General features: G+C 47.7%; 1 protein-coding gene across 5 annotated transcripts in view; it reads right to left on the bottom strand.

Moving 5' to 3' along the window:
* The window catches only part of LOC105491204 (phospholipase C gamma 2), a 237,073-nt gene that overhangs the window by 70,703 nt on the left and 145,231 nt on the right, over positions 1-21,139 (bottom strand). For all 5 annotated transcript variants that reach the window (XM_071085005.1, XM_071085006.1, XM_011757391.2 and 2 more), the window contains 5 exons: positions 17,989-18,032; positions 15,527-15,599; positions 9,560-9,661; positions 7,251-7,369; positions 4,752-4,837 (listed from right to left, as the gene is read on the bottom strand). In XM_071085005.1, coding sequence (XP_070941106.1) covers positions 4,752-4,837; positions 7,251-7,369; positions 9,560-9,661; positions 15,527-15,599; positions 17,989-18,032 — 424 coding nt within the window. The remainder of the gene's footprint in view (positions 1-4,751; positions 4,838-7,250; positions 7,370-9,559; positions 9,662-15,526; positions 15,600-17,988; positions 18,033-21,139) is intronic.

Below are 21,139 nucleotides of genomic sequence, written 5' to 3'. Positions count from 1 at the left end.
CATGTAGTTGAGCGGTTTTGATTGAGTTTCTTAGTCCTGAGTTCTAGCTTGATTGCACTGTGGTCTGAGAGACAGTTTGTTATAATTTCTGTTCTTGTACATTTGCTGAGGAGTGCTTTACTTCCAATTACGTGGTCAATTTTGGAGTAAGTACGATGTGGTGCTGAGAAGAATGTATATTCTGTTGATTTGGGGTGGAGAGTTCTATAGATGTCTATTAGGTCTGCTTGCTGCAGAGATGAGTTCAATTCCTGGATATCCTTGTTAACTTTCTGTCTCGTTGATCTGTCTAATGTTGACAGTGGAGTGTTGAAGTCTCCCATTATTATTGTATGGGAGTCTAAGTCTCTTTGTAAGTCTCTAAGGACTTGCTTTATGAATCTGGGTGCTCCTGTATTGGGTGCATATATATTTAGGATAGTTAGCTCTTCCTGTTGAATTGATCCCTTTACCATTATGTAATGGCCTTCTTTGTCTCTTTTGATCTTTGATGGTTTAAAGTCTGTTTTATCAGAGACTAGTATTGCAACCCCCACTTTTTTTTGTTCTCCATTTGCTTGGTAAATCTTCCTCCATCCCTTTATTTTGAGCCTATGTATGTCTCTGTGTGTGAGATGGGTCTCCTGAATACAGCAGACTGATGGGTCTTGACTCTTTATCCAGTTTGCCAGTCTGTGTCTTTTAATTGGAGCATTTAGTCCATTTATATTTAAGGTTAAGATTGTTATGTGTGAACTTGATCCTGCCATTATGATATTAACTGGTTATTTTGCTCGTTAGTTGATGCAGTTTCTTCCTAGTCTCGATGGTCTTTACATTTTGGCATGTTTTTGCAATGGCTGGTACCGGTTGTTCCTTTCCATGTTTAGTGCTTCCTTCAGGGTCTCTTGTAAGGCAGGCCTAGTGGTGACAAAATCTCTAAGCATTTGCTTATCTGTAAAGGATTTTATTTCTCCTTCACTTATGAAACTTAGTTTGGCTGGGTATGAAATTCTGGGTTTAAAAATCTTTTCTTTAAGAATGTTGAATATTGGCCCCCACTCTCTTCTGGCTTGGAGAGTTTCTGCCGAGAGATCTGCTGTTAGTCTGATGGGCTTCCCTTTGTGGGTAACCCGACCTTTCTCTCTGGCTGCCCTTAAGATTTTTTCATTCATTTCAACTTTGGTGAATCTGGCAATTATGTGTCTTGGAGTTGCTCTTCTCGAGGAGTATCTTTGTGGCGTTTTCTGTATTTCCTGGATTTGAATGTTGGCCTGCCCTACTAGGTTGGAGAAGTTCTCCTGGATGATATCCTGAAGAGTGTTTTCCAACTTGGTTCCATTTTTCCCCTCACTTTCAGGCACCCCAATCAGACGTAGATTTGGTCTTTTTACATAATCTCATACTTCTTGCAGGCTTTGTTCATTTCTTTTTCTTTTTTCTTTTGGTTTCTCTTCTCGCTTCATTTCATTCATTTGATCCTCAATCGCTGATACTCTTTCTTCCAGTTGATTGAGTCGGTTACTGAAGCTTGTGCATTTGTCACGTATTTCTCGTGTCATGGTTTTCATCTCTTTCATTTCGTTTATGACCTTCTCTGCATTAATTACTCTAGCCATCAATTCTTCCACTTTTTTTTCAAGATTTTTAGTTTCTTTGCGCTGGGTACGTAATTCCTCCTTTAGCTCTGAGAAATTTGATGGACTGAAGCCTTCTTCTCTCATCTCGTCAAAGTCATTCTCCGTCCAGCTTTGATCCGTTGCTGGCGATGAGCTGCGCTCCTTTGCCGGGGGAGATGCGCTCTTATTTTTTGAATTTCCAGCTTTTCTGCCCTGCTTTTTCCCCATCTTTGTGGTTTTATCTGCCTCTCGTCTTTGATGATGGTGATGTACTGATGGGGTTTTGGTGTAGGTGTCCTTCCTGTTTGATAGTTTTCCTTCTAACAGTCAGGACCCTCAGCTGTAGGTCTGTTGGAGATTGCTTGAGGTCCACTCCAGACCCTGTTTGCCTGGGTATCAGCAGCAGAGGCTGCAGAAGATAGAATATTTCTGAACAGCGAGTGTACCTCTCTGATTCTTGCTTTGGAAGCTTCCTCTCAGGGGTGTACTCCACTCTGTGAGGTGTGGGATGTCAGACTGCCCCTAGTGGGGGATGTCTCCCAGTTAGGCTACTCAGGGGTCAGGGACCCACTTGAGCAGGGAGTCTGTCCCTTCTCAGATCTCAACCTCCGTGTTGGGAGATCCACTGCTCTCTTCAAAGCTGTCAGACAGTCGTTTGCGTCTGCAGAGGTTTCTGCTACGTTTGTTATTGTTTACTGTGCCCTGTCCCCAGAGGTGGAGTCTACAGAGACAGGCAGGTTTCCTTGAGCTGCTGTGAGCTCCACCCAGTTCGAGCTTCCCAGCAGCTTTGTTTACCTACTTAAGCCTCGGCAATGGCGGGCGCCCCTCCCCCAGCCTCGCTGCTGCCTTGCCAGTAGATCACAGACTGCTGTGCTAGCAATGAGGGAGGCTCCGTGGGTGTGGGACCCTCCCGGCCAGGTGTGGGATATGATCTCCTGGTGTGCCTGTTTGCTTAAAGCGCAGTATTGGGGTGGGAGTTACCCGATTTTCCAGGTGTTGTGTGTCTCAGTTTCCCTGGCTAGGAAAAGGGATTCCCTTCCCCCTTGCACTTCCCAGGTGAGGCAATGCCTCGCCCTGCTTCAGCTCTAGCTGGTCGGGCTGCAGCAGCTGACCAGCACCGATCGTCCGGCACTCCCCAGTGAGATGAACTCAGTACCTCAGTTGAAAATGCAGAAATCACCGGTCTTCTGTGTCGCTCGCGCTGGGAGTTGGAGACTGGAGCTCTTCCTATTCGGCCATCATGCTCCGCCCCCAATTTTTTGTATTTTAGTAAAGACAGGTTTGCATCATGTTGGCCAGGGTGGTCTCGATATCCTGTCCTCATGATCCGCCCGCCTCAGCCTCCCGAAGTGCTGGGATTAAAGGCATGAGCCACTGCGCCCGGCCTCAATGCTTCTTTTTTTTTTTTTTTTTTTTTTTGAGACAGAGTCTTGCTCTGTCGCCCAGGCTGGGGTGCAGTGGCCGGATCTCAGCTCACTGCAAGCTCCGCCTCCCGGGTTTAGACCATTCTCCTGCCTCAGCCTCCCGAGTAGCTGGGACTACAGGCACCCGCCACCTCGCCCGGCTAGTTTTTTGTATTTTTTAGTAGAGACGGGGTTTCACCGTGTTAGCCAGGATGGTCTCGATCTCCTGACCTCGTGATCCGCCCGTCTCGGCCTCCCAAAGTGCTGGGATTACAGGCTTAAGCCACCGCGCCCGGCCTCAATGCTTCTTTTTAAAGAAGATTTTACCACGTGTTTTATTTTGACTTTGCCTGTTGAAAACCTTGACTGCCTTTTTTGCCCGTGGAAATGATACAGAGCAATGAGAAATTTATTTGTAAAGGTTCACAGTAAAATTTTCAGACAGAAATGGGTCATGTGGAAGGTGAACATCCCCAATCTTTTGGACCCCCTGAGGGCACAGGAGCTGACTGCTTAAAGCTTTTCTTCTAAACATTTGTTTTTTCCTGAGGGAGGAGAAAAATCATAAATGGGAGGAAAGTCTATAGAATAACTGCTACAAAACATTGCTTCCATGATGAGTGATTTTTGTAACACTGGAGCCTGAGTCAGTGGTTGTTGCCTTTTTTTTTTTGAGACAAAGTCTCCCTCTGTTGCCCAGGCTGGAGTGCAGTGGCACGATCTCAGCTTACTGCAACCTCTGCTTCCCAGGCTCAAGCGATTCTTGTGCCTCGGCCTCCCAAGTAGCTGGGATGACAGATGTGCACCATCACACCTGGCAATTTTCGTATTTTTAGTAGAGACAGTGTTTCGCCATGTTGGCCAGACTGGTCTCAAACTGATCTCAAGTGATCTCCTGATCTCAAGTGACCCGCCCACCTCGATCTCTCACAGTGCTGGGATTACAGGCATGAGACACCATGCCCAGCTGGCTGTTGCCTTTTCTCAGCCAAATGCACCCATGAGCCTTTGGTGAGAGAGAGGCTGGAAGGAAAAGAGCCAGAGAGGCTATGAGAAGGAAGGAGGGAAGTAAGGCCTCTGCCATCTGCCCAGCCACAGATGCCAGCTGACCCTTCTCTTCTTTTCTGTTTAGACACAGAGTCTCACTCTGTTGCCCAGGCTAGAGTGCAGTGGCACAATCACAGCTCACCACTGCCTCAACCTCCTGGGCTCAAGCGATCCTCCCACCTCAGCCTCTCAAGTTGTTGGGACCACAGGTGCATGCCACCACACACAGCTAATTTTTTTACTTTTTGTAATGACGGAATCTCACCATGTCGCCCAGGCTGGTCTCAAACTCTCGGCCTCATGCAGTCCCCTCCCACTTCAGCCTCCCAAAGTGCTGGGATTACAGGCAGGAGCCACCATATCCGGCCCTGATCGTTCTTTTCACATTTGCTCACAGAACTCCCATTCCAGGTGATATGGGGTACCTGTGCACACCTAGGACCCAGCTGCCAAAACACCGTGGGTGTCTGTCTGCCTTTTTCTAATACCAGCCCAGGGGGAAGCTGAGGAGATACAGATGACAGGGACTCTGTCTCAAAAAAAAAAAAAAAAGAAAGAAAAATCACACTCTAACCCCATAAATATGCACAGTTATTATGTGTCCATTAAAACTTTTTTAAAATTTGAAAGAAAACATAGAGCAACCACATGGTTATCCTCAATGTGCTGTGAGCGTGACCTCGGCCAAGAAGGAGCTACTCACGTTCAATGCAGCGACAGCCCATGCGCAGGCAGCGGATGTAAGCTTCTGGGGATGACTCGCTCCGCAGCTGGTCACCTGTGAGGTACCTGCAGGAGAGAAGGCAGGTGGCCGTGAGGGGGTGGCAGCCACAGGGGTTAGGGGGCAAGCCTGCACCTCAGGGTGTTGCGGGGGAACTTCTCAGCCTGAGTTCCCAAAGCTCTGAATTCTTCCATCTGGAAAGACTCAAAGCTAAGGGCTAGGACAGAAATACACAATTCCACGGTCACACTGGGCATGAGCTTTGAACTCAGATCACAACCACAGGAGGTGACTGCTGACCACCTGGGCAATGCAAGCATGGAGAGGACGTGTTCTTTTGAGGAGAAGTTGGTCAAAGCGCATCAGAAGCAAAAAAAGCTGCAGAAGATGAATTAACAAAGCCCCGTGGCCACCCTCTGGGTCCTCGGTCTAAACAGAGATGGGCGCTTCTTTTGATATCAGGGCCCAAGGCCAGGCACAGAACAGGCATTCAACAACTGTTGGTGGAATCGACTATGCTAGGAGCGACAGCCACCAAAACTGCCATAAGAATGACTCCTTAACGCACTTTCTTCCTCACCATGATTCACCTCAACTTTTTTTTTTTTTTTTTTTTTTTGAGACGGAGTCTCGCTCTGTCGTCCAGGCTGGAGTGCAGTGGCCGGATCTCAGCTCACTGCAAGCTCCGCCTCCCGGGTTTGCGCCATTCTCCTGCCTCAGCCTCCCGAGTAGCTGGGACTACAGGTGCCCGCCACCATGCCCGGCTAGTTTTTTGTATTTTTTAGTAGAGACGGGGTTTCACCGTGTTAGCCAGGATGGTCTCGATTTCCTGACCTCGTGATCCACCCATCTCAGCCTCCCAAAGTGCTGGGATTACAGGCTTGAGCCACAGCGCCCGGCCCACCTCAACTTTTTTTAAAGTTTGTGTTCCGAGGCCAGGCACGGAGGCTCACACCTGTAGTCCCAGCAGTTTGGGAGGCTGAGGCGGGCAGATCATGAGGTCAGGTGTTCGAGACCAACCTGGCCAACATAGTGAAATTCTGTCTCTACTAAAAATACAAAAAAAAAAAAAAAAATAGCTGGGCATGGTGGCATGTGCCTGTAGTCCCAGCTACTCGGGAGGCTAAGGCAGGAGAATCTCTTGAACCAGAGAGGCAGAGGTTGTGACGAGCCGAGATTGCACCACTGCACTCCAGCCTGGGCAACAGAGCAAGACCCCGTCTGAAAAAAAAAAAAGTTTATTCCTCACACTGGGGCCTGTCAGAGGGTGGTAGGAGGAAGAGGATCAGGAAAAATAACTAATGGGTAGTAGGCTTAATGCCTGGGTGACAAAATAATCTGCACAGTAAACCCCCATGACACAGGTTGACCTGTGTAACAAACCTGCACACGTACCTCTGAACTGAAAATAAAAGTTTTTTTTAAGTTTGTATTTCTTAACTGTCTTCTAGGTTTTCTAGAATTCACCGTGCGGAAACACAAACTCTTAAAATGATGGGCATGGTGGGGAACAGAGAACTGTGAAATCAGTTTTCCCCTGAAAGAGATTTTTACCTTCCCAAATGCCTGGAGCATAACACCATTAAAAGCCTTTTCCCAGATGACCCCCTGGAATGTCACTTAGGAAAGTCCCCACCCATAGCTCCGGGAGCCATGACCCAAGGACTTCACCCCTCACCCAATAAGACACACTAAATACTGGAACATCAGTGCAACATCCGTTATCCTCCTTCTGTTGCAATCAGAGTAACCATCCCAAGAGGCCCCTGTAAGCATCTTGTTTTCTGGTTAAAAGTCCTCAGGGTCTTCCCGACAGCTCTCATGGTGACCTACAAGATCCCACTCCAGCAGGACCTGCCTTCCTCCCCTCCTGACACCGCTCTCCTGGATTCTGCACTCCAGCCTTAGCAGACTCTTTTCAGTTGCTCCTGCCCCAGGGCCTTGGCACATGCTGTTCCTCTGTCTGAAACACTTCTCCTCGCCTTACCACCCGCTCCCCACAGCAGCAAGTCCTCTTCTAGGGTTAACTTTCAGTGGAGGCCTTCCTCCCAGCACATGAGGACGTGGCTGCCACCTGTTCACAGCCACATCCCCAGCTCCCAGCAGGCAGGGGCACACAGTCCCTATGAATCAATTCAATGAGTCACCGAGTTGCTTTGGTGTGGCTACTCAGAGATGCCCAAATCACGAAAAACTAAGTTTACTACATTACTTTAGTTACTAAGTTACTTTAAGTTACTTTTGTTTTTACTAGCTTTTTAGGGCCACAGAAAACAGATTATTATTACAATGCCAACTGAGAAAGGGAGGCGTGTTCCCTGCCCCTTCCAGAAGCTTCTCTGTATTCTAGTCCAAGGAATGCGACGCTACACCCTCCACCTGCTTCTCAACACGGCTCACCAGAGCAGCATATTGGACCCCTGCCTCTACCCTCACATGCTCTGTGCTGCCCAACCCATCACAGGTTCATCTGAAACTCACGTGTTATGGGACGAGGAGATCCAGTAATGAGACAGGGGGTTGTTCATGTCCTGCATGTCCACCGCGTCATACTTCTCATCCCAGATGCTGTTTTCTCGTGAAAACAGGTACGTGAGGAACTAAAAGAGTCAAACATGAAGACTGAATCATCACGTTGATGGGAGGGATGGTGTCTGCTTGTTTCTGTTCTGTGTCTACCCAGGGGAAGAACAGCTCTGATGCGTGAAACCAACAGACGGTCTCCAGACCTCAGTTATCCACATTTTCAATACTGAAGGTTCAGACTGCAATGGGCTGCAGTGACATATTTGTTCCACAGACCTAGACAACATTTTCCTTTGTAATGCTTATCCTAAAATATTTCCTACTGCAAGGGTATATGCTTACCATATATACATTGTTGTTGCCTTTTGTTTGTTTTTTCAGACAGAGTCTTGCTCTGTTGCCAAGGCTGCAGTGCAGTGGCACAATCTCAGCTCACTGCAACCTCCACTTCCTGGGTTCAAGCGATTCTCCTGCCTCAGCCTCCCAAGTAGCTGGGATAACAGGCATGCATCACCACACCAGGCTAATTTTTGTATTTTTAGTAGAGACAGAATTTTACCATGTTGGCCAGGCTGGTCTCAAACTCCTAACCTCAAGCGATCCACCCGCCTCAGCCTCCCAAAGTGCTGGAATTACAGGTGTGAGTCACTGCACTCGGCCTCATATGTACGTTTTAAAGCATAACAGTAGCATGAAAAGTTGTGAACCCACTACCCAACTGAAGAAACAAGAGTGTTATCCATATCAGAATGTTGAAAGGGCAGCAAATTTCAAGTTACAATTCCTGGCCCCTTTAAAAAAAAAAAAAAAATGCTTTAGCGACCTTGGCCTACTTTCTGCTGCCTGAGAACAACCTCATATGGGGCAGGCGCTCCCCAGTTCCAACTCCCCTCCTTCCCTATGCAAGGTCAAAGGCAACCATTCTGACCTGCAAGCACCCAGACACCTTCGCATTTTGTTTCTGTGCTTGCAATGGTTCAACTCTCCCTGGTGGCAGATGCCCTCTAGTGGCAAAATCAGTAATCCCACCCAGGCAACACGGTCAATAGAGAAGAGTAAGAAAAGGCTATGAAACTGCTTTAGCAAAAATCAGAACAACGAGAAAATTATGACAACGAAACAGACCTGATCTAACCAACCCCTATCTTGCCTTTAACCTCCAAACTGCCCTTAATTATTCCCGGGCTTGGGCCAAAGTAATTTTGGAAAACATTTAGTTTATAGTTTAAGTAACAGCCCTTCCCCAAAACTAAACTGCCTTTGTAAAGCTAAACAAAGACCAGGTTAGGAGGATGAGAGGGGCCTGAATTCCGCTAAGGTGGAGACTAATTGGTTACCAGCCATTTTTCTGGAGGTTATAAGATTCGCAACTTCCCCAGGTACTCCTCAGATAACATCACTCTTGTTCAACCTAAGATTGGCCTTTTGAGATGTCTTTTTGGGCGTTTGCATGGCTCTACCTGGACCGCCCACTGGTCCTGTGGCCCCACCCAGAAGCACTCTATTTTCCACACCCATAGGATTGCATCTCCAACCAATCAGCAGCACCCCTTCCCTGGCCCTCCAAACGATCTTTAAAAAACCCTAGCCTCGGCCAGGTGTGGTGGCTCACATCTATAAGCCCAGCACTTTCGGAGGCCGAGGCAGGCTGATCACAAGGTCAGGAGTTGGAAACCAGCCTGGCCAACATAATGAAACTCTATCTCTACTAAAAATACAAAAAAATTAGCCAGGCATGGTGGAGGGCGCCCGGAATCCCAGCTACTAGGGAGGCTGAGGCACAAGAATCACTTGAACCTGGGAAGCGGAGGTTGCAGTGAGCTGAGATCGCACCACTGCACTCCAGGCTGGGTGGCAGACTGAGACACCATCTTAGAAACAAAAACACAAGCAAACAAACAAAGATATAAAAAACAAAACTCGAGCCTCTGAAAGGGAGGATGATTTGAGTAATAATAAAACTCGAGTCTCCCATTCATCCGGCTCTACGTGAGTTCAACTCTTTCCCTGTTTCAATTCCCCTGCCTTGATCAATTGGCTGTGTCTAGGCAGCAGGCAAAATGAACCCACTGGACAGTTAACAGTTAAAGTAATCTGGAACCTGGGAGGAAAAAAAAAAAGAAAAACACTCACAAATAACCAGTCAGTCGAGGGGACATCAAACAGCAAAGCTCTCCAAGGAAAGAGAACAGAAAATAAACCTCGGAAAGCACAGGCGTCAATCAAAAAGTCACCCCCACGCGACAGCAAGCCCAGCTACTCACCTCATCCACAAACAAGAAAGGCTCAGCAGTTTCGCGCATGGTGTCATCGATGAACTTTGTCATCCGCTCACGGACTTTGCTCAGATCCTGAGCCCAATGCTCCTTAAAATGAGAAACAGAACAAGAGATCACCAGAATGAGTACTGATAAAATTCTTCGTTTCCCAGGATCCAGACAGTCGCGATCAAAGACTGGCACATCAACCAATTCCAAAATCACATGTTGCAATCGAGCACCACATGTTGAGGCCTCATTCTGCACCTGGCCCTCTGCCAGGGGTCAGCAAAGACTCTCTGCAAAGAACCAGAGAGTAAATATTTTGGGCTCTGTGAGCCATATGGTGTCTGTCGCAACCTCTCAACTCCACTGCTGTGGTGCAAAAGCAGCCACAGATAATCCGCGGGCAAATGGGCATGGCTGTATTCCAACAAAATTTTGTTTATAAAAACAAGGTCAGCTGTATTTGGCCCATAGGTTATGGTTTGCCAGCTCCTGCCCTATGACAGCTCTTTACGTTAGTATGAAGCAGCCTGGGGGCATGGCAGTTACATCAGCCTTCCAGGTCACTTACCTGGGTTGGCCTCTCATTCTACCTAGGTGACCTTGGGCAAGTTACATACCGTCTCTGTGCCTCCGCATCCACGAAGCAGGAGTAAGAGTATCTACCACACAGTTTGTGTAAAGCACTGTATGAAATGGATACTGTATGAAGCATTGTATGAAATCTTATTAGGTTATGTGCCTAACGCAGCACCTGGTGCATAGAAAGTGCTCAGACCCACTTTGGGAGGCCGAGGCGGGTGGATTGCCTGAGCTCAGGAGTTCAAGACCAGCCTGGCCAACATAGTGAAACCCCATCTCTACTAAAATACAAAAAAAAAATTTTTTTTTAATCAGCTGGGCGTGGTGGCGGGCGCTGTAATCCCAGCTACTCAGGAGGCTGAGGCAGGAGAATTGCTTGAACTGGAGAGGCAGAGGCTGCAGTGACCCAAGGTTGTACCACTGCACACCAGCCTGGGCAACAGAGTGAAACTCTGTCTCAAAAAAAAGAAAGTGCTCTGACCATGGCAGCTTGTGCAAACAAGCATCTATCTTTCTCCTATGGTCATCCCACTTAGTCCACATAACTCCGCAAAGTCATTTACTGCCATTGTCATTTTAGAGACAAGGAAATAGGCCCAGGAACAATACCTCATGATCCTAAGCCCACACAGCTTGTAAATTGCAGAGTCTCAGCTCCAAATAGCTAAACTGACATGGAATGTAATCTTATGCCCTCTTTCCAAGAGAATAGGCAAACAGGGCTGCTAAAACACTGATAACGTCTGAAATATACATGACCAGTTCCAAAGCAGCTGCTGCACAGTCCTAGACATTCTAGAAATCCTTTTTTAAAAGAATGTATAATATGAAGTAATATTGCTTTCCTCTCCATGCCCTGAAATGCCAAATATTCATAGGAAAAGAGCATGAAATATGTCATGTAAATTCAACATTGATCAATGCTTACTTCACTTCAAATATTCTAAAACCTTTATCTTTATGACTAACAGGAGCAAATATGCTACCAGATGTGTGTGTGGTTCGATGGGAAGGGCTGGATGAGGATGTCTGAAAGAATGAAAAATAGAAGAACAGACGCAAATGAGGTGGTGACCAGGAGGCTTGTGACATGCATGGGTGTAAGACAAAAATGAACAGCTGTTGACTCTTGCAAATTTACCTGGACCAGGAGCCCAAAACAGCCAGGAAGCTGGGAAACTGCGAGCTCTTTTGAATACAGGAGTGTCAGAATCTTTGAATACTACAACATGAAACCCAAATTGTGGGATATTTTATTAAAATACTTTGCCTGACCAAGATGTCCCAAAGAGGCTGGAGGTATCCTCCTCCCTGCCCCCTACAAAGTTTTTACATTTATCAAAATGCATGGGTACTTAGCTAATACAACCTGGCACTGGACTAACTGCAAAGAAAGAAACCTTCTGCCTAAAGGAGATTGAAATATCAACATTCTAGGGGTTGTAAAATGCATCTACTTGGTGTGGGGTATTGCACTAGACACCTATAATAGTGAAAATGGCAAAGAATAATGATGAAAATAAAAATAAATGATGATGGCCGTCAACACTGGGCACTAACTCTACACCAGGCCCCACATAGTGGCTCATCGTGAACTTACCACCACCCCAGGAGGCACAGGTTATTCTCCATGTCATATAAATGGGGAAACAGAGGCCTGCTTCACATGGGCCAAAATGTATACAACCTATACAACTAGGCTTCTAGTCGTTAACTTAGTGTTCCCAGACATGAGCCTCAGACTAAACCCAGAAACACTGATTCTGGAAACATACATTTAACTCCCTTGCTATCCCATCACCCCTCCATCCCAGAGCTGCACTATGGCGTGCTGAGCCAATCTTCTAAAGACATTTCAAGTTTTCATTTCTATTAAAAATGCTGCCATTATTTCCTTAGGATAAGTGTGCGGGAGGGCAACAATTTACTCAAGATATAGAATCTAGTTTTAAAGCTTTCTTTTCATTGCATACAGCCAAAGTGTTTTCTAGAAAAGTCATACTAATGTGCACACAAAGTGCTGCAGTGATTATTCCATACAAGCATCTGTGTGACCAACAATCACCACATGGATGCTCATGGCTGGTCGGGTCCTAACTCCGCAGATGCAGAGAGAGCGAGCTCCTACTTTCTCCTGGCCGCAAATCCCTGATCTCTAAGGGCAGCCCAGTGAAGGGCCCCATTTGGGGAAAGCATGTAATAAAGTCAACCACCACTAGGTGGGGCTAAATCTATATGCCCAAGTCTCCCCACCAGTTGGTAAATTCTAGGAGGCGAGGCTACTTGTCCCCAAGAATTTAACCAATTTAACTTTAATCGTTTCCTACTAAACTGAATAATTTAGTGGAAGGAAAATCATGACAGGAAAAAAGTGCTTGAATTTCTCTGCTTCACTCTAGCACCAGCACACACCTAACATGTGACTGTGCCCAATAAAATTAATGTATTACCTTCATTTTACCTCCTCCCTCAGACTTAGTCTCAGGTTGGGCAAATAAGCCTTCTTTTGATCACTGTCATTCAACCCCGGCACTGGGAAGGCATGATGCCTACAACATGCATCAACATTCTCATTCACCATTTATCAGTCTACTAGGGTAGCTACGACCCTTCCCTGAGCCCTCAGTGTGGCTGGCCTTGTGCAAAACACATCTTCCCTACTCTTAAGTGTCTCTTCCATCAGTGAAAGCCAAACACAGGCTGGGTATTGGATGCCATTTAAAAATTACTGCTAATTGCACAAGCTGTAATAGGAGTGTTATGGCTATATTTTTTTAAAAAAACAAAAAGTCAGCCGGGTGCGGTGGCTCATGCCTATAATCCCAGCACTTTGGGAGGCTGAGGTGGGTGGATCACAAGGTCAGGAGATCCTGACCATCCTGGCCAACACGGTGAAACCCCGTCTCTACTAACAATACAAAAAATTAGCCAGGCATGGTGGCGGGTGCCTGTAGTCCCAGCTACTCGGGAGGCTGAGGCAGGAGAATGCCGTGAACCCGGGAGGCAGAGCTTGCAGTAAGCCGAGATTGCACCACTGCACTCCAGCCTGGGCGACAGAGCAAGACTCTGTCTCAAAAAAGAAAAGAAAAAAGGGAAAAAAAGTCCTATCCATGAGAGAAACATATGGAAGTATTTACAAACAAAATGACGCAAAGTCTGGGGGTTGCTTTAGAATTCTTCAGAAAAGAAATGAAGAAAGGGGAAGGGTAGGGAGACACGTGTGTGGACTTAGAAATGGATGAAATAAAACTGGCAAAGTGGGCCGGGCACAGTGCCTCATGTGTGTAATCCTAGCAATTTGGGGACTGAGACAGGTGAGTCACTTGAGTCCAGGAGTTGGAGACCAGCCTGAGTGACATGGCGAAACCGTTTCTACTAAAGATACAAAAATTGGTCGGGGCTGGGCCTGGTGGCTCACACCTGTAATCCCAGCACTTTGGGAGGCCAAGGCAGGTGGATCACCTGAGGCCAGGAGTTCAATACCAGGCTGACCATCATTGTGAAACCCCGACTCTATTAAAAATACAAAAATACAGGTGTGTGGCAGACCTGTAATCCCAGCTACCTGGGAAGTTGAGGAAGGAGAATCCTTTGAACATGGGAGGCGGAGGTTGCAGTGGGCCAAGATCAAGCCATTGTACTCCAGCCTAGGTGACAGAGCAAGATTCTATCTCAAAAAAAAAAATTGTCGGGCATGGTGACACATACCTGTAGTCCCAGCTATTCAGTAGGCTGAGGCAGGAGGATCGCTTAAGCCCAGGAGGTTGAGGCTGCAGTGAGCTGTTATTATGTCACTGCACTCCAGCCCGGGCAACAGGGTGAGTGGGACCTTGTCTCAAACGAAAAGAAAAATTGGCTAAATGCTCATAATTTTTAATCTGAGTGATGATACATGGTGGTTCATTAAACCATCTGTCTGCTTTTGTGTATATTTGAAATGTTCTGCAAGACAAGAGGTTTTTTAAGTAAATGAACTTAATTTTGCTTCAACCCTAAAACTGCTCTAAAATATAGTCTATTTTTTAAAAACTGAATTAAAAGAAAAAAGTAAATGGAATTCCAATGATACAAACAAAATTTTTAGATTTATATGTGAATAGGCATGCATACATGTACACACACACACAGAGATCCATATAATTGTCTCTGATCCCCACAATTCTCAGAGGTAGATGCTCTCAATCCCACTTAAAGAAGAGGAAACTGGGGCACAGAAAGGGTAAACCACCTGTCCATGGCTGTGCAGCTGGTAAGAAGATTTCAAGTTGATCTCACTCTCACAGTTTCTTGTCCTCAGCACTATAGGCACTTGGGGCTGAATATCTCTTTGGTTTTTTTGTTTTGTTTTGTTTTGTTTTTGGTGGGGGGGTGGTTTTGTTTTCTGTTTTTTGAGACAGAGTCTTGCTCTGTTGCCCAGGCTGCAGTGCAGTGGCGCAATCTCGGCTGACTGCAACTTCTGCCTCCCAGGTTCAAGTGATTCTCCTGCCTCAGCCTCCCGAGTAGCTGAGATTACAGGCACCCACCACAATGCCCAGCTAATTTTTGTATTTTTAGTAGAGATGGGGTTTCGCCATGTTGGCCAGGTAGGTCTCAAACTCCTGGCATCAAGTAATCTGCCCGCCTCGGCCTCCCAAAGTGCTGGGATTATAGGCATGAGCCACCCTACCAGGCCCTAAATATTTCTTTGTTGTGGGGAGGAGGGGGACTGCCCTGGGCAATGTGGGGTATTTAGCAGCATCCCTGGCCTTGACCTGCTAGATGCCAGCAGCAGCCTCCAGCTGTGACACCCACCCATGTCTCTGGACACTGCCCAGTGTCCTCTGGGGGCATCGTCACAGCAGTGGAAGACCAATGCACAACACAAACCCCCCTTGAGTCTATAGCTGGGCTCAAGGCCCACAGGCAAACCCTGTCCAGGGAGACCGTCCCAGGCATCATCTGTTTAAGGACAGCTGGGCTAGTTTATCTCCCAGGAGACCTGGCAGGCTTGATAAATCTGGTCCCATCCTCCCATCAATCAAGGAAGGCTTCCCAGGCAGTGACACCTGATATGATGCCAGAAAAGCTGACGCCAGCCAGGTGAGGGCAGCTCCTTCCTCAGGCCCTCACCTCTCCTGCCCTGCCCTGGAATCTTCTCACTCTTCCCATCCTCAATGTGTGTCTTGAAAAGAGGCCCGACATGAGGCTCTTCTCATCCAGAGTCTCAGTGGCATCAGACAACAATCTGAAGTATCTGGCATCTGGGAGACTGCAGTCATTCCATGAAGACAGGTGGCCAGGTGAGCACAGGTGGCCAGGTGAGCACAAGTGGCAGAAGCGTGAGACCAGTCCCCGGCAGCATCCCGCCAGCTCCCCCAGTCACCCAAACACCTTGTGCTTTCTCACCTGCTGTTCATGTATGAGAAACCTCTGGAAGTCATGCAGGTAAACAGCGGAGGCATCCGGCCTGTCTGTGTTCCTGTCCTCGGGGAAAAGGGGTGCGGTTAGAGACAGGCACATTCAACACAGGAGTCGAGAGGAGACGCCAGCCAATGGGGCAGCCTGCCACCTAGAGCGCCCCACTGAGTCTGGCGCTGTGTTAGGTACCAGGCTGGCCAACAGGAAGACACAGGTGAATGACACAATGTCCCTCACCTACAGGGATTCAGAGGGGCCCTGACATCGGAATCTCAAGGGGCAGGCCCTGGCGTCTGCATCTAGCCGCTCCAAAATAGCTCTGGTGCCCTCCAGTCTGAGGAGCAGTTCACAGTGTGGCCACGGGGAAGACAAGCGAACCAGGCATTTGGGATACGGTGTAGCTCCAGAGTCTGAGGAGCAGTTCACAGTGTGGCCACGGGGAAGACAAGCGAACCAGGCATTTGGGATACGGTGTAGCAAGAGATGAGGGTGGGAGGGGAGGGGCAGAGTGGGAACCGCTGAGAGGGCCCCAAACCCAGACCTGGAGGGCCAGAGGGCCTTTCCTAAGGAAAAGGCACCTACGTGAGTTCCAGAGAATGAGGTGGGGTGAGCCAGAAGGAGGTGGGCTGAGCCAGAAGGAGGTGCAGAGAGTGCCATGCAAGGAAACCATAGATGCAGCAGCCTCGAGGAAAAGAGAAGGGAGGGGAAAAGAGGAAGAGGGCTAGGAGAGAGGGAACGCAGGCTGGAGGGAGGGATTGCAGAGTGAAAGGTGTGGGGAACACAGGGACATGAGCGTGCCTACCCAATGCCCAGACAGGGCTGGACACGCTACCCACCCTTATAGGGAGAGCTGGTGTTGGAGAAAGGAAAGGAGCCAGGCCCAAGCGCCTCCTCAGAAGCCATGATCCAGAGTTCCCTGGGTCATTGAGGCCTCTGGAGTGGGGACCAGATGAGGCCCCCCAGACTCCAGGCTATCCGGGCACAATTAACTGGAGTGTGGAAAACACATCCCTGGACCAAGCAGAGGTCGGGTATCAGGGAGGGAACACTACACTCCGAATAAAGGCAGGACTCCCGCCTTGGCCAGCAGGTCACCAGAAAAACAAGGCCTTATTGGGTCAGCATGAGCCACATCCAGGTTGGATGAGGAGTACATTCTGCCACTTGAGGCCTTCCAGGGAAATGGGTACGTTTCCCTGAGCCCTTGCAGGACCCTGGGGAAAAGAGGTCTATTTCACATAGTTTAAGTCATCAAACGTTCCCTGCACTTTCTCCCTTTACTAAACACTCAGGGTCCAGGAGTCTGCTGTCTTTAATTATGAGTACATTTCTAACCTTTCCTCGGCAGCCTCACGGTCTAACACTAAGCTTTTCATTAAAATACTATGTGGAAATTATGGCTGGGCACAGTGGCACATTCCTGTAATCCCAGCACTCTGGGAGGCCGAGGCAGGTGGATCACCTGAGGTCAGGAGTTCAAGACCAGCCTGGCCAACATGGTGAAACCCCGTCTCTAATAAAAATACAAAAAAAAAAAATAGCTGGACATGGTGGATGCCTGTAATCCCAGCTACTCGGAGGATGAGGCAGGAGAATCACTTGAACTTGGGAAGTGGAGGTTGGAGTGAGCCGAGATTGCGCCAATGCACGCCAGCCTAGGCAACAGAGGGAGGCTCCATCTCGAATATAAATATATATATTTTTATATATATTCATATATGTAAATATATATGAATATAAATAATATATAAATTATATATATTGGATTCATTTTATTTATACTTTGGAGTCTTAGAGTTTCTGATTTCAGAAGTGACAGAGGGAAAAGTTGCTCACCAATGAGGACTGGATCAATGTACCCCAGACCATTAATTCCAGGGCCAACACTTCTCCCAGTCAGATAGGCTGGGGAAACACAAAACATCTCAGAAATTCCCCACTTGGGTAATCATGAAGCACAGTAAATGTCCTGATAAGTCCTGCAACACTGACTTTTTAGTAATAATATTACTATTTATGAGCCCCTCATGGGTGCCAAACACCATGTGAAGCAGTTTATACACTTGAACTCATTTTAATTCCGTTAAACCTGTTTAACAAGGAATTTTTCACTTATTTGATCGTTAACATTCGTTTTTGTAATTTAAAAAAAAAAAACTATTAACCTGTCACATCTCATGAGGCACATTCTGGGAAAGAAGGCCCTGAGGCACACAGGCCTTTCTACAGAACCTTCTAGACCATCCTCCCAGCGCTCCACACCCTCCTGTTGCTACTGCTCATGTCTATCCACACCACAAGCGTGGGATGGCCAATTCCCCAGCAGGGTACCCCCGTCCCTCTGGAGGTCAGCGCCTGCACACACAGGCATCCTCTCCTGGAGGCCGGCTGGGCACCAGGCACTGAGGTCCGGCACAGCCGCCCCGAACAACACGCAAGGGCTGCCTCACCCCAGGATGAACACGGACGAATCCTTTTTGAATTCATCGAGAATCTGAAATGGAAAGCACACACAAAGAACCTTAGACAAGTCACTTAACGCAAAAACGGAAAGATTTTTTTTGTTGTTAAAAAAGCATCATTTTGTCAGATGCAACAAGATCATTAAAAATATCATTTTAATTGGTGTTAGTTGTAAATATTCAAATATAACAGAAACTTAAGAAGCAAAAGGTAGAAGCCCTCCTCATCCCCTCCACAGTCTTATTCCCAAGAAGCAATCACCCTTAAGAATTTCATAGGTTTCCTTCTAGAATTTGTTTTAGGGATATTCATTTAATTGTATCATATTATGTTATATCATTTACATACATCTCACAATTTTTTGCTGTGTTTCAAGCTTTACATATTACTCTTCAACCTCAAATAACCCTGTTTCCTTTCTTTGAAAAACCATTGTATTCCATAATACGCATGTCACTCAATTTTTGTTACATCTAGTATTATTTTTTAAGTGTCCCTGTGTGCACATTTCCGTATCTTTGCCCACGTGTGCCAGTTTTTCCACAGAGTAGAGTCCTAGAAGGAAAAGCACCTAGACACAGCACGTTGTAGGCACACTGGCTTTGATCAATTCTGCCAAGGTGCTCTCAAAACAGTTGAGACGGGCGCCTCCACTGGGGTACACATTCCTTTTCCACACCCTCACTGCCGGGTTTCTTTAGAGATGGGGTCTCACTGTTACCCAGGCTGGAGTGCAGTGGCAAAATCGTAGTTCACTGCAGCCTCACTCTCCCGGGCTCACATGATCTTCCTGTATCAGCTTCCTGAGGAGCTGGGACTACAGGCGCGCGCCACCATGCCCAGCCAATTTTTTTTCTTTTTGTAGAGATGGGGGTCTTACTATGTTGCCCAGACTGGCCTTGAACTCCTGGCCTCAAGAGATCCTCCCTCCTGAGCCTCCTGAGTAGCTAGGATTACAGGCAACATTTCCAATCTTTAATATTTCAAAGATGCACTTCTAATCTTCGAAGGCAAGAGGACGAAAGAAATATTGAACTGCTTCAGTTCTTCTCTTCACAGCCCACTGCCAGGCCAACTGTTGCACGATGAAAAGGCTCCTCCACCAAGGGGGGTGCCATGGAGCACCCCTCCCTCCAGCTTCTACTTGCACCAGCCCATTTTCTGTGCACTGTACACGGGCACCCTGCACAGCCACATCTTGTCCATTGCTGCCCAGGTAGCCTTGCTTCAACAGTCTTCAATGACACTGCGACTGGATAAGCACTTGAATAACCCCCGCAGAAATGGAAATGTATCCACTAGCACATGATCAATGCTAATGACATAAAACACCTCCTGCCCCGGATGATCCAGGGTCCTCTTGCTGAACTCCTTGCAGCCCAGGACATCATGGGGAACACCAGCGTTCTAGAAAGGGAATCGCAGGCCTCTGGGAAGCATCAGAGTCCACAGCAGTTTGTGCGGGTGTGTGTTTCTTCAAGAAACATAATCAGCATCTCAAAGGAGTAGGTCCCACCAAAATGTTAAGAACCACAAACTTAGCCTTTTTACACAAACTGAGAAGCACTTCCTTTTGTTTATGTGTAATTTACAGCATAGGTATTTCTTTTTAAAAAGGGGTGGTGGTGCAGATTTTAGACAGGGCATGCTGCTATTTGAACTCATTTACTGCTTAGGTTGCCAGATCAGCCTGGTGCTGAAGGCATCGGGGGTTAGAACTCTTCCAAGCCCAAAGCCCCACACGGAGTGTATTGACATCTGGAGGGAGCCCAGCGTGTGGCCCCCCTCACTGACCACCACATGCAGTTCTTCAGCCCTGTCATTCCTTTACATTCCTTTCAACGAAGCACAGAAACAGCCCGCACTGCATTCCCCGACTCAGGGAGCTCAGACAATGGCAGAGGCACCACCACAGCACAGATGCTTCCCAGAATCAGGAAAGACCTCACTTCTCCTCCGCCAGACCCTGCAGCTCCCTGCCTGGACACTCTGCTTGTTAAAGCAACGTGTTTGCAGGAATCGGCGGCCCCTGGGATGTAGAGCAGGACAGGGAATGAAAAAGAACAACTGAAAGCCAAGAGCCGCAAACGCTGCAAGAGAACAAACAGCGAGGCAACAGAAGGAAGACGGTGTGGCATCCCAAAGGCGAGTTACAACATCAAGGAGCGAGTGACCAGCTTTGACACGCGCTGCTGAGTGGACAAGATAAAGACCACGGGGCAGACTTCTGAATTCACAACACAGGGAGGCGACGGGTGACGGGCCAAGATGAAGTGATCTAGGAGGCAGGGACGGAAACAAGATGGGAATAGACTCCAGAGACAGCCGGAAGAAGGGACGCATAGACAGCTCTTGGAGTGGGTTACTTTAAAGGGGGCAGAGAAATGGGGCTGTAGTTGGGGGTATGGGGCAGAGGTGGTCAAGGAAGATGTTCTAAAGATAGAAGTTATAGTTAGTATTATACGTAGGATGGTGTCCCTGGGAATACGTGTCCAAGTCCTAACACCCAGTACCCATGAGCATGACCTTCTTTGCAATTAGGGTCTTTGCAAGGTGCAATCAAGTTAAGATGAGGCCATGCTGGGCTAGGGTGGCTACGTGACTGCTACCTCGCTACCTCCTGTGACTGGCTTCTTACAAGAAAGAGATTTGGAGACAGAGAAACGCACAGAGAAAAGAAGGCCATGTGATGATGGAGGCAGAGACTGGCACAATGCCATCCACAAGCCAAGGAGCGATGGCGTCTACACGCCGAGGAACACTTGCAGGATTGCTGGCAGGCCACCAGCAGCCGGGAGGCGCCCACACCCCGAGGAGCGCCTGAAGCACCGCTGGCAGCCACCAGAAGCCACAAAAGAGGCCTGGAAGACATCCTTCCCTGGAGCCTTCCGGGGTGGTGTGGCCCTGCCAACACCTTGATTCTGGACTTTTAACCTCCAGTACAGTGAGGGAATAAACTTCTGTTGTTTTTAAGCCACAAGTTGCAGTACTTGCTACAGTGGCCCCAGGAAATTAACATGGGCTCCATGCGCTGGGGCAAGATGGTCACAGTCTCAGTCGCTCCTCCCGCCGATCCCATCAGGCAGTAAAATAAGCCGTTTCAGAAACAAGAAATAAGCCCAGGGAGGCAAGGACTTT

The sequence above is a fragment of the Macaca nemestrina genome, chromosome 18 (genome assembly GCF_043159975.1).
Source record: "Macaca nemestrina isolate mMacNem1 chromosome 18, mMacNem.hap1, whole genome shotgun sequence".
In the NCBI taxonomy this organism is placed as follows: domain Eukaryota; kingdom Metazoa; phylum Chordata; class Mammalia; order Primates; family Cercopithecidae; genus Macaca; species Macaca nemestrina.
The sequence above is the reverse complement of the archived record's forward strand: the minus strand, read 5'-3'. Positions and strand labels throughout refer to the sequence as shown.